Raw genomic sequence first — 18,612 nt, forward strand, 5'->3', positions numbered from 1 at the left:
TGAGATCTGGAATCGCTCTAGCCATTTTGGTACCTTGAAAGAATTCCATCAAAACAGACCCAGAAGAGGGTAAGCTCTAAAAATCTCAGAGAAATGAAGTCAGATCCGTGGTCAAACTGTTTCTGAAACTGGTGCTTTTCAATGATAAAATATGTTCCCTGCATTGCTTAAGTACATTCTAGTTGAATTTATCTTATTTGCAGCATTTTGGCTGCTGTAGAGTCATACAACTATGAATTTAAATCTGTAATCTATTAAAATAGGTAATACTGTGTAAAATAGGGATACAACGTACATACTTCAATGAGCTGGTGTGAGGAATAAATAAGATAATGGGTGATACCTTTGGTTGTTCATATTTTAGAAAATATTATGTAAGAAAAAATAATTCTTGTATATGATAATTAAAACACCAAAGCCATGGCTGGATTAGATGAAATCTGAAATACCTTGAATTTCTCAAAACAAAAGGCCAGGGTTGGATGAAGGTGAGGAACGCAAGGGGTATTTAATAGTTAGTTGGGAAAGAAGACCAGATTCAGGGATAAAAGGCAAACTCTGTCTCTATTTCCAATTTCACCAAAAATATTTTAGATATTTTGCTAAGAAATTTAGTTAACATATCTCTATAAAACTAGAACTTGGCACATAGTGATACATGTTCTTGCTATAATCATCATTATTATTATCAGCTTCTTTAAAATAAGTTTAAGGAGCATTTAATTAAGAATTTAAAATAGATTCTGATTAAATATAAAAAAAAACTATTCATATTAGTAAGACAAAAACAAATAAGAAAATTAAGGGAGGGTAGATTGTTGTTAAACCAGAGTCTAGTTGCACCACTGATGTGACTTACTAACAAAATAATCAATAGTTGTTTTTCAAGACAGTATAGCTAGTCCTTTTAAAAGTTCATACTTTTGTGCTGAAGAACCTCATCTCACATGGAAGTAACTGCAGAAGCCTTCGAGGGATTTTCTAAACACTTAATAGTAGAACATTTATTTTCTCTGCTGACTTGTAATAACCAAGTTCGTGAATACTACCTCCACCAAAAGCAGCACAGTGACATACAGTGTTAGATTTTTTTTCTGTAAGGAAAAAGTAATGGTAGGACTAGAAATAACTGTAGTGCTTTAGAAAGTAGAGAAAAAAGTCAGACTACCTGACATTATGATCCTTTACCAATTATGTAAGTGTGTGATTTCATAGTTTCAGGAAGCAAGCCACTAATATTTCCAGTCCAAGTCCCTGGAAAAATAGATTAAGTCCTGTGAAAAACTGAATGTTTAGCTCCCTCTGAGAGTACCAATATTAGCATCTTACTGGAAAATGTTTAAAATGATTCATTTAATCTTTGAGTCCTTTTATCCTCATACATAAATTTTAAATGTGTAAAATGGACCAAAAAAAAAAAAAATAGAGTAGTCCCTCCCCCCAGCCTTATCCACAGTTTCACTTTTCACGGTTTCAGATACCCCCAGTCAACATCAGTCCAAAAATATTAAATGGAAAATCCCAGAAATAAACAATTCATAAGTTTTAAATTGCCTACTGTTCTGAGTAATGTGATAAAATCTCACATCGACCCGCTCCATCCCACCTAGGATCCCCAACCATCAACATTCTCTGCTCCTGGTATCCAAAAATCCACTTCTTCATGGCTCAATGATCCAGGACCACCTGAAGCAGATGATCTTCCTTCTGACAAATCATCAGAATGTCAATAGCAGCCTAACACTACGTCACAATGCCAAGGTCATTCATTTTATGTCATCAGATAGGCATTTTATCAACTCACGTCATCACAAGAAGAAAAAAGGTGAGTACAGTACAAAAAGATATTTTGAGAGAGAGAAAGAGACCACATTGACATAACTTTTATTACAGTATATTGTTACAATTGTTCTATTTTATTATTAGTTATTGTGGTTAATCTCTTGCTGTGCTTAACTTATGTATATATGAATATATAGGAAAAAACATAGTATATGTGTATAGCACAGGTCACCAACCCCCGGGCTACAGACCTCTACTGGTCCGCAACCTGTTAGGAACTGAGCCACACAGCAGGCGGTGAGTGGCAGGTGAGCCAGTGAAGATTCATCTTCCACTCCCCATCACTCACATTACTGCCTGAACCATTGCTCACATTACCGCTCACACCCCCCTCCACCGTCCATGGAAAAACTGTCTTCCACAAAACCGGTCCCTGGTGCCAAAAAGGTTGGGGACCGCTGATGTATAGGGTTCCGTACTATCCAAGGTTTCAGGCATCCACTGGGGGTCTTGGAATGTATCCCCTGCAGATAAGGGGAGAATACTGTAAACCACTAAACTGCTACCACCACTCCCATTACTACCAATAATAACTTAAAAACGCTACTAATTTACTCTCTACAATCAAAGTTTTTTTCTGAAATAGAACTATTTCTTTCTATATTTATAGTGTATAAAGGGTTAATTAAGTATAAGTAATAACAAGTAAAGTCTTAATATGAGTAGACTGTTGATGACAGAAATTATAACTTGAAAGGTTAGTAATTTATAGGATAATGAAAGTTTTCATCTTCAAATGTCATTTACTGTTTTATTAGGGAAAAATAAAGATTGTTCAAAAAATAGATAGACACCCTCTAAATTCATATACTTTAAATACATAGATGTAATTAAAGCAGAGAAACTGCACTGTTTGGAATAATACTGTATTTGTATTTGGTTCTCTACCACAAGCCTAAGGGAAATCATTGCTCGAATTGTAGTTTAAGCATTGGTTTGCAATACAGGTCATATCCTCAGGCCTTTTAGGCTTGAAGATTCAATAATCTAGGCTCTCTTTTCTTACTAATGGAAGAAAATTTGTAAAAAGTGAGATCAAAAAGCCAGCACTGCAAGCATGTTGTGTTTAATGGAAAACATTTCACATCTTCAAACACATTCTTCAAGCTAGATGCTTGTTTTGACAAAGAAGATATTGGTGTTTGTGTGCCAAGCTACAAATAGGTAATTTGCTCTGATTGAATTCCAATAATGTAGTAAATGGACTGTCAAATATTAATAAAATTAGATATAACAGAATAAATTAAAATTATCCCAATAGTCAAATAATCTCAAGATATTTTTTGTCACTTCATTTTGTGTTAATATATCATTCAATAATAGGTCATTATCAGCAAAGATTGATTACTCTGGTATTGATGTTCACCAAACAAGGCCTGACTATTGAAATAGATGTAAGGGCAGTTACAAAATGGTGTATCATCTATTTTTAATAAATGCAACTGTATATCCTAAGTGGATTTGAATAAATGCCTCTACAGACATGTACGTGTGATAAAGGAAGCAAAATACAGAGAAAAACAATGTGATGTCAACAAGTCAATCCATATCGTCATCCAAAGATAATGAATTTGATGCTATTGCTGCTGAGCTTAATACTCAAACTGTCATTAGTTCTCTTCTAACTGTTTTATTTTATTAGACTTTATTCTTCAATTCGTTAATTCTTTAGCAGGAAAATAAAAACTTCTAAGGTTGGAGTAGGATGGAGTATGCCTTCAACTGTTTTTGTATCTTTCAGAATGCTCAGTAGCATATGATGAATGCAGGAGGTGCTGAATAAATACTTGATGTTTGAATGAATGGCAGTCAATTTCAGGAAAATCACATGAACAAATCATTTCGACATGCTGTACAAAAAACGTTTCAGTATTCTAAGTAAACTTCATTTAGAACCTAATAGAGGACTCATGGATATGCTTGATTTAAACATGATTTCGCATCTGTATTATGCTACATCTAAAGAGCACACTAAGAAGCTTTACATGATGCCAGGTCACTGGGAATGCTTTCAGAACTTTGTTCTCACGGACTAGAGAGCAACGGCACTTCAGAGTGAGGTTTTAAACAACTTGATATTCTATGCATATCAATTTACAATAGGCATCTTTACACAAATAAGTTCACAGCATACATGCCAGTGAGATGAATGATTGAACAGTTCAAATGCTGAGTGAGTTGCTCTGATTCTGAACTGAACCACATGATGGTTCACACTTGAAATGGATTTTTGACCATGTTTCTGTTAAATAGGGAGTGAGTTTGCAACCAGAATTACACAGAAGAGCAGAGTTTAAAACTAGCTTCCAGGTGAGCAGTAGGGAGAATAGAGTACCCACATTAGAAAGAAAGAAAATAGTATTAACAAAATCATTGCTGGCGTAAAAACAGAAATCAGCAGGTATTTTGTAAAGAGCTTTCGAGAAAAGCAACATCAAGCAAACCTGATTAAGCGTTGTCACCATTTCCCTAGAGAGGAGGGACAGGAAACAAATATCATAACCTCCCGCAAGTGTAATTTTTCTCAAAATGTGGGCTAAACACACCCTGCAGCAGAATCACTGACTTTGTGTGTGTGTGTGTGTGTGTGTGTGTGTGTGTGTGTGTTAAAATATGCAGATTCTCGGGCCCTCCCTTGGGTATAATGAACCATAAATGCAGAGTGTGCAGTTCATGAGTAAGTAACTCATAAACACACTATAGATTGAAAACACTATGCATTGCTCTTAAATAGCACAGTAATCATTATACAAAATTCCTCTCCAGAATGAGTTCAGTCAATTGCAGTGAATCCTTTTGTCAAGATTAGAGTGTCTAAAGAAACAGATATTAAGGAAGTAGGAAGGCCAGCTAAGCAGTAGACCTTAAATAATAATGTCTTATTTCAGAGTTCCAGAAAACCTAAACCTATGAATTACAATTAGGGCTCTGTGTCTGGATCCTGAATTTAAAAGAGAGGGGGTGGGGAGAGGCACTCAACAGAAATAAGAAAACAAAACCTTAGCACGTAAATATCTGAAGCATTCCAAAAAATTTAGAAACACGTTACACATCACACCAGTAACTGAAATTATAACATTAATTCAAATAATAGAGAAACAATTGAACTCATTATTTTAGGTAATATTTTAAGAAGCACAGGTTCCAGGCATTATTGTGATCCCCAGGGGAAGATTCCAGAAAAATAGATAAGAAAGCAAATAGTTGTACTGCCTGTGCTCCAGGTTACCTTAGAGAGGCAAGCCCAAACTGGAGAGCAGAGCAAACTTTCTTATGGAAGCAGCGATTTAAGCAGATCTGAAGACTGAGCTATCTAGGACAATGATGTAAGAAATAGGCTTCAGGCAGAGGAAACAGCAATATTTACTAGTGATTCAGAGCACAGTAGCTCTAGAGTAAGAATTTCGTGGTTTAGATTCCTATTCCCTCACTTACTAGATTTGTGACCTTGGGCAAATCACTTCAGATCTTTAAACTTCAGTTTCTTCATCCTAAAAATGGGAATAATAATAATATTATGTCATGAAGATATTGCTAGAATCAAATAAGAAAATGCAAATAAAGTTCTTCGCATAGCAATGTGCACACACTAAGTGCTGAAACATGCTAGCCATCATAGTCTCTGTTATTGGTACCACAGTAGGTAGAAAGGAAAAAAAAAGAAGGAACAGAAGTCCCTGAAGTCTCTTTTAGAAACCAGAGAAGTCTCTAGAAAGATTCTTGTCAGTGAACCAGACAAGTATTTTGAGGATTTCTAAAAATATTCCACCCCATCTGCTAATCTTTATTAAATACACTAGAGATGAATTATGGAGAAATTCATCAGATTAGTGTCTCATTTTTGAACTATGTTTTCAAAACAGCAAATAGGCATAGGAAAAGCTCAGAACTTGTGCCTCACTTAAGCCAAGTTTTGATGTGGATGGGCAGCTTCAATTGGCAAAATTAAAAGATTTTTTTGTTGGTAGTATGAGGCCAATGTACAGATATTCATGATATGTAATTAAACAAAACATTTGTCTCTAGATATTTTTCCTTAGAAACTTCAATAATTGACAAATTAATATTTGTCCATAAGCAGAAATGATGTAGCTAACAAAATTTGTATTTTTCCAAATACATTTTGATGAAAATGAAAATTATGACTATTTTCTATATACAAAGTATTTTCCCCCTTTTCGCTCTTACTTTGATGCTGTTATTCTCTTGTTTCTTTATGTTATTGCTGTGGATATTTTATTGAATTGAAAAACTTAAATGCCAATATAAAACTCAGTGTTTTAAGAAATCATTGAAGATAGAGTCACCATTGGAAAATTAAATCTCATAGTTTACTCATCCAAACTTGAAGCACTTGCTTTTGTTACCTGATCACTGATTCTATATATTATTTTTCACTTTTGAATTTTTTTCTTTTTATTTTATTTCACCAATGGGTTTGTCTATATAATACTCATAAAGCCTATAAGATATTTATCTCATAGTTTCTTCTATGAACTCACACTATTTGGAATACTACTGAAAAGTTTCTTAACTACTACTATAGTAACATTTATCAATACCTTATTATGTGCTAAGCATTACTCTGTTTTATAGATATTAACTCATTTAATTCTCACAATCATCCAATGTTATAGATACTATTTTTTTTTTCCATTTTACAAGTGGATAAACTGAGATTCTGGAAGTTTTAAGTAACTTACCATGTCACATAGCTAGTAAGTGGCAGAGACAGTATGGAAACAGAAAGTCTGGCTCCACAGTCTAGATCTTTAACCAACACACTAATTTGCTGCTCTGTGTAACAGATTAAACACACACACACACACGCACACAGTTTCTACTCTGTGTATTTTATTTTGAAGACAATGAAATTATATTAGGTACACTGTATAGGGAAATTGGAAAAGAACTGAAAATGTGATCTACTAGTTTTATTGAGTTTTTTTCCTTTTTTATAAAATAAAATTTGGGTATACTGAATGAAAATCACTATATTAGGGCTTTAAATTGAATAAAGAATGCCCACAGATTGGGTAGTCAAAGGATCTGGGTCTCTGTCCCTGGGTGAATTAGTGTGTAAAGTGCAGTGGACGTAAGACAGTTATAAGCAGCACATTAGATGGCCAAAAGCAATATAAGTGGATCTATAAAATATTTTGATTGTGGTGAAAAATTTAGTAGTCAGAATGAGATATTTAACATAACAATTACATGAAATTAAAAACACATGCATCCAATGCTAAATAAACTTTTAATAAGAATACTTATGAATAGAAATAAACAATTAATCCATGAAAAGGCTGCTGTTTAGGAAAATGGATTTGGGATAAAAACAGTACATAAGAAAATACATAAACCAGGCGAGGACCTTGCATAGCTCAAAGATGGTAATGTGCCATGAGTTAAGGCATATTATTAACTCAACTCACGTCATCTGAAATACAAAGAAAATACAGAATGAAGGAAAGAAAGAATGAAGAAAGGAAAGAAAGAAGGAAGGAAGGGGGGAAGGGAGGAAGAAAAAGAGAAAGATAGATAGGATGAACAAACCTTAATTACTTGAAAAAACAGATTTTTTCAAAATAATGGAGATAACTTGCTTAACAATTATATGTAGAAATTTTCATTCAAATTCGAACAAATTCATTGGATATCATAGTTTGAATATGGTGGCAAATCTGAAGATTTTTCAGTAGCTTCAAGTTTGAGATTCCGAAATAGCAATGCTACTAATGGCAGCAGCAACTGCAATAAAGTAAAGTGCCTGCCATTTATTGTTTGACAGCTGCAGTGGCAATGTTTCGCTTCATCAGGCCAGATCTGTGGTAGAGTATTGGGCATTTCTCCTGAAACTTGCCTCTAATCTTTGAATCTATTTTTCTCAATGATTGTATAAGCCACTTAATACCTTTTATTAAAGGGCTTTTCTGTTTAAACCAGAGTAAATTTTGTTTGCAACTAAGAAAATAGACATTAAAACCAAAAAATGTTCCCCAAAGAGAAGTGTCGCAGGCAACAGTCTTTTAAAGGAATGCGGATTTGGACCAGTGGTTTGACTGGTTGAATTTCAGTGTAGCAAGAACCTATGTGGTTTTAAAGGATGATAATCTAACAACACGGGGCATATGTCTTATCACCTCTGGTCACCTCAAATAAAGTGATTCTTTTTTTTTTTTAGCATATTCATATAGAACATTTAATTTTCAAAAACAGAATTAGCAGGAAATCCCTGTATAGGTTATAGTGCTTTTTTTTTTTTAAACATCTTTATTGGAGTATAATTGCTTTACAATGGTGTGTTAGTTTCTGCTCTATAACAAAGTGAATCAGCTATACATATACATATACATATGTTCCCATATCTCTTCCCTCTTGCATCTTGAGGATAATATTTTTGGTGACCAAATTCCATCTGTTTTAGTACCATAAAAGCATGAGAAATATAAGAAATATAGGAAGGATAGCCTGTGTCTAACTGCACTGCAGAATTTAAAGAAACAAAATTAGCTTCTCAAAGTTTAAATTATCTGCTCAAGTCATATTGAGATGATCAGAGAGTCTCCATGCCGTATCTCACGTCCTCTTAACAGTGAAAAGGATGACAGAACTGCACATCAAAAACCAAGTATTATCCCACAGAATTCCTGAACTGCTAAAATGATTGACTTTATTGCCTTGTCTTATGAGAAAATGAGGTCACTGACTGGAAAAAAAGAGTGAAACCCTGAGCATTGGAATGTGGATATGTAGGAGAATACAGATGATTCAAAATATTCTCAACTTCTAAATCTTACTGAGTCTCTCTTGCTACCATTAAGCTGTCCCACACCTGACTGAAGAAGCTGTTCCTTCATGTCTTCAATACCTTATCTAAGATCATTAACTGATAGAAGGAAGTACTTGTCTTCCTGCTCAAACTTATTACTCCATCTGAACTCAAGATCCCAACATCCTCTTGGGAGCCAACTACCTGGTCAATACTGGAGACAAGAAGCTCCTTGAATATGAGTCTCACAAGATTCTATAACTTAAATCTGCAAAAGCATAGGGAATATGTGTGAAAATGGATTCTATGTGTTCCTTACAGAGAAGCGAGAAACAATTTCATTCAAACTGGTATAAATGCATGATTAGAGATTCTGGATCCAATGTGGTTCTCCAGGTAGCTATCACACACAAGTGCTAAATGCTTCTTCAATTAGTTGACCAAAATCTGGACTGAAAGGTGGGCTAAGTTTTTAAATAAAGTTCAGATGCTGGGAATTCCTTGTTTTAATGTAGAAGAAGGGATTAAATGACCTACTGAAATAGGAATGTTAAAGTGGATTTATTTTCCAAGACCTATGAAACTATCCACTAATGACATCTTCAGAAAGGACCCAGAAGACAATTTCTTTACCATAATGATGAAAAATAAATTGATGAGGACAGTGCCACCTTTATAAATAAAATCTCTAAAATTTCTGTTCTTTATACTTGAGAACACAGAGGTTGAAGATGCAGTGAAATTATTTCTTGATTTCTTTAGGGTTCGGGTATGGAAGAGGCCAAGTAGTAGCACTTTACCACTAGAAGGAAAGTGGGCACAGATTTCATAATAGGCAGCAGATGTGAATGGAAAAAGTCTAGTACGATGGCATTTAGTGACTGAAATAATGGGCCATTTGATCTGTACCACTAATGATATGAAAGTCTGAGAAATACAAATCAAAATTTAGTGACCTAGTTAGTCATGGTCTCTCACGAATTCCTAGACATGATTTAGTTTACTTACCCTATAACCCCTAAATAAGAAGAGAAAGTTGACTGTCCTTAAGAAGGACTGTGCAATCGTAACATACGTTAATATTATACATTTTCCTTTTCAGTTTATCTGAAAGGAATCTCTGGCCATTTCTAGATAAGTGGGAGGGGGGGGTGTTACCGCCCAGATTATAAAATGTAGACTTCTGGATCTAAATTTAGATTTACAAACTAGGGTGTAGAATATAGATTTCACAAATTATAGAAAACTGCCTCTGAGCTAACACTAATCCATGTGAATCTGGAACACCACTAAGAAACCCTGATCTGAGTGGAGGCTATGATGGTAATGTGATGAATGAGATTTTGTCCTGAGCCCATATTACAACTGGCATATTCAATTCTTTGATTATTTCACCAGGTTACTGGTGTATATTTGGAAGATTTTCTCTTCAACTGGAAGAAATCTCTCTTTGTCTCTGAGGCTCATGCAGTAAAAGCTGTAAAACTGTAGTAATGACCAAACTAAAGCATCTCCCTCCTGCCAAAAGAGTAAACACACACCTTTAGTGGATCCATGGGGGAATGCAGCAATTAGTGTCACCATAAAAAAATAAAAGAATAAAGAGTGGGGATTACCAACATGCCGATTTAAATTACTTGTTTAATCTGTATAGAAGACAAACTAATCTTGGCAAACAACAATACATTTAATCAAGTGGTGATTACAAATACAGCCAATAAGTTCTCTCCACTGAAGAAAATCAACAAAGACCCTCAGAATGATTATAGTAATAATCTAGCAAGTGACAATGCACATTTTTTTTAACATCTCAATCAATAGAGACCAACAGAAAACGTTTGTTGCCCTCTTCTCAGGAACAACTATGTACTTTTACCATCTCAATTCAGCATTCTCTTAAATTTCCAACTCTACAGCATAATTTAGTCTCAGGAACCCTGATCATCTCCACATCCTGTGAGACATCATGCTGGACAACTACATGAATGGCATCAAATTGAAAGTACCTGATGAAATGGGATTATCATGTCCCCCAGACACCTTTGGAAGAACCAAGAAATAAAACCCTTCAAAATACAGTAATCACATTTCTTAGTGATATTTCTGATAGTCTGGGACAGGTTGGGACATTCCCTCCAAAGTGTTTGTTGCACTTTGCAACTCATATCATGTTAATCAAGTGCTCTGAGGAAAAAGTCCAAGAGTCTAAGACTATTTCAAAACAATTAAAATTTGGTCTATTTCAGCTCAGAATTAAGATTCTGTACCTTTGCAAATTAAAGTGTTAATACTTTTGGTTTTTCAGTTAGAATGAGCTTATTCTTTCTAGGGATAAAATATACATTTGCATATATTAAAAGAACTTTATGATTTAATTCTTGATAAAGTATGCCTAGTGCAAAATTATTTTAAAGTAAAAATTTTTTAAATATGTTTATAGAAGAGCATCATAAATGCACACTCTTTTGTGAGCAGATAATGAAACATTTAAAGTAACTGCTTTCAATGGGATTTTTAATTTTCATACTATGTTGATATATCACCCTCCATCTATCCATCTATCTAGCAGATATATACTTTCAGACGCCCTAAAATAATAAAACAGAAAAACAACAGGAGTGAACAACAGAAGCATTGTCATGTAAATAATCTAAATGCTTTTTTCTATAAAGAAAAATTACTAAATGTACCTCAATTTTTTAAAACAATGCACTGCATAGAAAGGCAAAAATCACTAGAAAACTGGAGGAGCTCAATGAATTTTATTCCTTTTCTAAGTTTGAGTTTAATAAAGCACGGTTTGCATAACCATTATTTTATCCACTTTGCAATTTGACTATTAGAGTTCTTTATGTGATTAACGTATTCACATTTCCGTGAGATGTTATGGAAAAACCCGAATGAATCTTTTGGCCAACGCAGTATTTTCCTATCATTTTCCCCTTCTCACGCTGTTCTTTTAACTTTCTTTCTTTTTTAATACATCTTTATTGGAGTATAATTGCTTCACAATACTGTGTTAGTTTCTCTTGTACAACAAAGTGAATCAGCCATATGCATACATATATCCCCATATCCCCTCCCTCTTAAGCCTCCCTCCCACCATCCCTATCCCACCCCTCTAGGTTGTCGCAAAGCATCGAGCTGATCTCCCTGTGCTATACTGCTGCTTCCCACTAGCTATCTATTTTACATTTGGTAGTGTATATATATTTCTATGCTACTCTCACTTTGCCCCAGCTTCCTCCTCCCCCCACCCTGTGTCCTCAAGTCCATTTGTAAGTTACTTTTTTTTCCTCAATTTCCCCCTTCATATGTGTTTATATTTCTTGACCATGATAATCCTCACAATAACTCGGTAATTCTTTCCTTGTCAACCTTAGTACTCATGCTGCATTTTACAAGGCCCATAAATTCCAACTAATTATAGTATTTAGCTTTTCTTAAAACTTCATCTTTTGACTTGACTATTAAATTACATGCAAAAAAGTATCATTTGAATTCAGGCAACTCGCAAAAGCAACATGCTAGACTCCATAATGATTTAATAGCTGGAAAAATGTCTTAAATGCTGTATAAACATCCATAAATTAATCATTTAATCACTATCCTCAGCACAAAATCATTATTTCCTTTTATAGACTGAGCCAGGGTTACCTAATCAGTTTCAGTTTCTAGCTTAATGCAAGATTCTCATCTTGAAAAAATTACTATTTTTTTTCTTCTTGTACTTGTTGAATATAATTTTGAATCTGGACAGTTCATATATCACATTCATGTCACAAATATAAATCAATCAGAAAATGATAAAAAATTATAAAGTTGAGACAAATCAATTAAGAAACAAATGCATTTCTCAAAAAACACTCCTTAGAGGAGAGTAAAACTAATGTTGGAATCTGCTGAAAGAAGTTTTATATAAAAACCGCATATGGTACAGATAACTTTCTTCAATTTAATGTTGAAGAAAAATTCAGACATTAAAACCAACTACTACAGCCCACCTTCTATAATGATGGTACCTGATAAATGTCCAGCAGAGTGGCATTGAATCTAAGAGCTTTTAGGAGCTACTTGAAGTTAATAATTTTTGTGGAAATTGAGACTTAGTTGGTCTGAAATGTCAAATGCCAAAATGCCAAAATCTCCCTTCTTATTTTGATTTTTTTGGGGGTAGTTTTGTAGTGATTTTACACTATGTGTACTCTGAGAACTTGGGAAAAAGAAGCAGCAACCAAAAGTTTCTGCTCTGAATACAAATGTTTTTTTTTACATGATAGCCATGCCTTGAACAGCTGGATGAAAATTACTCTTTCTTTATATTTAAGGTATTTACAGTTGAAAAAACAAAAAACACACTTTGCAGTCCTAACAGGCCAGCAAGTCAAAGACAACTAGAGCAAATATTTATTAATAACATTATTTAAAAAATAAACGGTCATTTCTTACATCTAGTTCATCAGAGAAATATCTTTCAAAGAAAGTTATGCAAGCTTAGAAAATGTCCTCCCAAAGGGATACAACTCTTAATGATTGTTCAATATGCTTTCAATATGTTAATGGAAGATTCACACGTAGAACCAAGTAAGCTTGAAAGACGTTGCGTATGCAGCCTGACATCAAATGTTTAATGCCAGTATTTTTCTGATGTGGGAAGGCGGTTCACATTCACAGAGCACTTGTGGCATTTAGACACTGCGATGGAAAGTCAACATACACTAGTATTGCCAGAAGCTGAGTCTATACTGAAGGAAAACCTAATTTTCACTATTTTTGTCTAGCTCTTTTTAGCACTTTTATTAGTTCAACCTTAGGTTAGGGAGTAAATGGAGAAAATATAAAGGATCCACTGAGGACAGTGGTGTATACGTGTACCGTGTTTTTTCTCATGGAATAAAAAAAATGCTATTGGCATGTATTCAACATGGATGAGAACATCTAGAGTGCTTAGAATGATTCTTAGTGAATTACACAAATACCTGTATATTATCTGGGCCACTTTTGAATGTTTTCTTCAGTTTTATCAGTCAAAAATAACTATGAACTCAATGGCATGTGTTTTCTTTTTCTTATTCTCAAGAGATAACCACTTCATTTACCTGACACATCTAATAATTCGAATTATTTTGGCCAAAACTTGATTACCAACAGCATTCTCTTGTCAACCAGATCATTCCACCACCTACAAACTTATACTAACATTATATGAATTAAGTCTGATTCGATTCAGTCAAACACATCCTATTGCATTGTGAGCTCTACCAGCAAAGATGTCCTCACCCACCAAAGCCCACCTGAGGTAATTATGAGGTAACAAGCTTATGCCCTTGGACTGAGAGCTTTGGCCAAAAAATAGAAGGAAAGTTACATTTAATGCTTCTTCCCGCCCATGTACTTGTTGTTGACAAAAACAAGTTATAAGTTACTCATAGGCTTTGAATGACTCCTGCCACATAATGAGTTATTAATTCAGCCATAGTTTATCTTTGGTTTTTATTTTAACAGAAAATAATTCTTCTATATTGTTTACTTAAAATTAAATATTTGAGGGGAAAATTTAGGGGAATTAGTAGTTCAAGCAGAACTATTTTCCCTACTCCTTAATGAATACTCCCTAATATTTCCAAGATCTTCATATGGAATATAGATGTATCTTCACATGTATGGTGGTTGTACAATGGTTCATAGTTATTTTAATTTTGATAAGTGGATTTATCAAAAAATTATCTCATGCATTTTTATTATAATAATAATAGAAATAATAAGAAAACCCTATTTCAATCTGCAAAGAAAATTCAGTTGTGGTGCCAAACAAACAAACCAACCTGCCAGATTACCTGCTAAATTAATGAATTAAACAAAAACACCTGAAGTAAACAAAACAACAAAAATGTAGATCTGAGCTGTAATTATTGCACTGTGTGAAATTATGAGATAAAAAATTTTGCCACAAATGGATTTGAGCCAGAAATGTATTTTTTAATGAAAAAATTCAATTAAAGCCTATCTTTTTTTTTTTCTGTCCATGGATGTGTCTGCTAAGAAAGCCTTAGCTTTTATTTGCTTAAAGCTAAGATAAAGCATTTCAAGATGTATTTTACTTTAAGTCCTAACCCTCTGGATAATGGGAAGTCATCTCTCATGTCTCAGGTAACTTAGCCCTGAGCTGTGGAGATGACTGACAGTGCTCGGCCTAAGGTACATGATTTGGTTAGACATCACACTTACCTGCTTGATTTGTGGTTACATTTACAGACACATACTGCCGGGCTCCTGGGCTCAAGTCGGACACTCCATTCACTGCCTCAATCTCAAAGGTATAGTTTGTGTGAGCAAGCAGATCCACCATCATGACAGAGGTGTTTTTCAGGCCGATTTGCTGGGGGAGGTACCTGACATGACCGCCACACTCGTCACACACACCTGCATGTGAGTTGCACTTCTTGCATGCAATATAATATGACACATCTTTCCTTCCACCAGTGTCAGCAGGAGGAATCCATTCCAGAAAGACACTAGTTTCATTAACATTTGAGATGGCATTCCGAGGAGCTGAGGGGGGTCCTGGTTTGCAAAGTAAAGTGAAAAAAACAAATTTTGAGATGATAAAATTAGGCATTGTTTACTACACAAATCTCTGGTCTGAAGGAAAAAAAATGGATTTGCAATCAATCTGTTAAGCAGGGAGAATGCAAGAGTCATCAATTTGTAATAATCTTTGAAAACTCTTGTTATACCTTTGTAGAAACAATAGTGGGGTTGGTATACTATAGAAATGACTTATCTTGGCAAAGTTGCAAATTCAAATAAAGATGTTTTGCTTAGTGTATATGTAAAGAATTATGGAGTAAAAATATGTATGCAAAAAATGTTAGATAAAATTATGTATTCAAATAGTGGCAAGTTCTTTGGCAAGTCCAAGGAAAAATTCTCCTTGGGGATTGAACAGATTACTTCCTCAATGATACTCATCCCTGAAACCTAGGAAGTAAACATGAAGGATTTACTAAGCAATGAGCACAGGTAGAAATAGGATTTATTGGTGTGGCTCTTGACTACAAATTCCACAAAAAGTAGAAAAAGTAGCCTTAGTTTATCTCAAAATAAATTGCATAGCTACTGATAAACCACCAACAGAATTTGGAACCTCCCTCATATGTCAAGAAAGAACTAGAATTTAAGTAGTTGATCAACATTGCAATCTGTAATAAAATTCTGCTTACTTTGATATTGTTTTAATATTGTGGCTCTGCAAAATTATGAATTTTACTTAATTGGAAATCTAAAATTTATTTTAAAAATAACTCTCAAAAACACAATAAGAGGAAGAATGAACATGTTCTGACCTTGAAAGATCAGCAGAATAAATTTATATATAAATAACAAATAATATTCATGTGTATATTACTTTATTTCTGAAATAATAGCAGACTAAAGAGAATTAAACTTGTTTACGTATCAATTGTAACAAATGTATTACTGTGGTGGGGGACGTTGATAATGAGACAAGCTATGAATGTGTGCGGACAGGGGATACATGGGAAATCTCTACACCTTCCTCTCAATTTTGTTGTGAACCTAAAACTGCTCTAAAAAATAAAGTCTTTAAAAGAATACATTGCATAATGTCTGACTCTATAGTAGATTTTTAGATACTCAGAGTTACAACTTCAGTCAGCTGTTAATATTATATGATCAGATGTTCTCAAAGAGAAAATACATTTATATTTGTTTCAGACATAGTAACGATTTCCCAACAGGGAATAAAATAGACTGTGATGGTAGCTGAATGGTTCATAAGCATAAATTAAGCTACTTAGGATGACATAGCTTAGTTATCTTAATATGTGCTGTCTGTTCTAAATATAGAAATTAATGTTAATTTCTACCTAACATTTATTAAGCCATGACTGCTGAGGACTAAATTTAAAAGTAATAAGAAAGCTACCTAGTATTTATAAAATGTCACTGAAAATTAAAGAACCCCATAATGTAAAAGCTGCCAGTTTTGACAAAACAATCTCCACTTTAGCTATATTTGCGGTTGAACCCTGTGAATTTTTCCATACAACCTCACACACTTCGATATAAAACAGTCACTTTTAAGTTGAAACAAATACTTAAGATGGAAATACAAGTGGTTCTTTTTTTTCTATTCCCTCTACCTTATTTATTGAATAGTGGAAGGTTATGGAGAAAATGTAATTTGAGATCAAAATGTTACAGGTCTGCTTGTGAGAAAAAGGTAAAATATACTTGAAATTTGTCTACTTCAAAAAGATATCAAACTTCTGAGGGTTTTTTTCTACCAACTGAAATACACCCCTCAGTTACCACCTTTCCTCTAAATCTGTAAAAACTGCATCAGAGTCTGACTCTTTTTCTTGACTCTGCTACTAACAGCCCCTCAGCATGTGGGTGGGGGCACATATGCCTCTCAAAGTCAAAATAAAACTCATATTCAAGGGAAGCCCTAAAGTAGAGGTAACCAGTGGAGACTGAGACTGACATGCACCTAAAAATAATGTAATGAAATTTCACTGTCCTGCTAATAGATGTGATGCATGAACCAAAGTAGAGCTGTGAGAAGTACCCTCAATTTGAACAGATTCATTAGAATCTGAATTTTGTTTGATTTTATTTTCCTACAGGTTTATAACATTTTGTTGTCCAGAGTACCAGAAAAAACATTAAAAGTAGTTGAAACCATAAATTTAATAGCAAAGAGCCAAAGAGACATCAATCAAGCCATCTCATCTGTTCAAGGGTATCATCATATGAAGAATTTGTGTTATAATGATTGCAACTAAGAACAGAACACACACACTCACAGATTATATAATAGAAAGATCTTCTACAGGACTCCCAATAGTCTTTTTTGAGAAATGCATACAAATTAGTGTTCTTTTGAGACACAGTATTAGAAATTCACACACCTGGAGACAGAGAAAATATAAAGCCTCAGGTCCTAAAAGAAAGCTAAGCAGTCCTTGCCACCAGAGCAGGGCTCTCCACCATTCCCAAACCTAGTAAATTTACAGAAAGGGAGACTCACATTTGTGCTGAGAAAGATAAAGGTCATGGATGGACTACTTAAAGAAAGAATTCTTACAAAATTAATAAAATTTAAATAAGTCAAGATATGGTTTTCTCTCCCTAATTTACCAAACTACAGTCTAGCCAACACTCCCCCCTACTATTTGGGCTTTCTTTTGCTCTGAATAATTGAAGCAATTTCCCCTGAAACCAAGATGCATCACATTCAGTCATTGTTTATATCTCCTCAATTCAAATGTATCCTCTCAAAAAATGTATATAATGATGTCATTTACTTATTTGAAGAGGATTGTTTATAATTAGTAATCATCTAACCCATAAAATTATCAGAATGTGATAAAGAATGATCTTTAGCAATATAGTTAATTAATATCAATGATTTGAGAAATTATGAAAATATGTTTCACTGACACGATGAAATTGACACTGAAATTCAGATAAAATTTCAGTTTGTGATTATTTAAGTAAAGAAATCGTATGTCTTTATATATGATACCCGTGAATACTAAATTTCAAAAAAATGTGTCTTCATCTTTGAAAGCACCTACAACTTACTGGGATCTACAAGAGTAAAACATGGGACGTCATGGAAACTGAATGTTATGGGGAGATGGGATTCACTGTTCTTCCCTTCAATTTTCTGTTTTTGTTTGATCTGCTATAGAGACTATGGTAGAAAAACTAAAGAAGTATTGTCATGAAGCAAACTAACACATAAATTTGTTTCCTTCCCAGAAATATGTGGAACACTAGAAAAACAAAAACACCAAAACATTGATAGATGTGGATGTACCCACTGCAACTGCTGGAATTAAATGTTTAATATTCATCTACTCATTATAAGATTACCTGATCATATAATTAATAACAGTTAAGGACACTCACTGTTAATAAACACAACAACTACTTGAAAATCCTAGTTGACAGCTGATTTTATATGTGAC

The 18,612-nt window shown here is 34.0% G+C and overlaps 1 protein-coding gene across 5 annotated transcripts in view; it reads right to left on the reverse strand.

Moving 5' to 3' along the window:
* EPHA5 (EPH receptor A5) overlaps nt 1–18,612 on the reverse strand; it is a 336,719-nt gene that overhangs the window by 163,159 nt on the left and 154,948 nt on the right. For all 5 annotated transcript variants that reach the window (XM_061191418.1, XM_061191415.1, XM_061191417.1 and 2 more), the window contains exon 5: nt 14,840–15,175. In XM_061191418.1, coding sequence (XP_061047401.1) covers nt 14,840–15,175 — 336 coding nt within the window. The remainder of the gene's footprint in view (nt 1–14,839; nt 15,176–18,612) is intronic.

Source organism: Eubalaena glacialis, chromosome 5, assembly GCF_028564815.1.
Source record: "Eubalaena glacialis isolate mEubGla1 chromosome 5, mEubGla1.1.hap2.+ XY, whole genome shotgun sequence".
Classification (NCBI taxonomy): Eukaryota; Metazoa; Chordata; class Mammalia; order Artiodactyla; family Balaenidae; genus Eubalaena; species Eubalaena glacialis.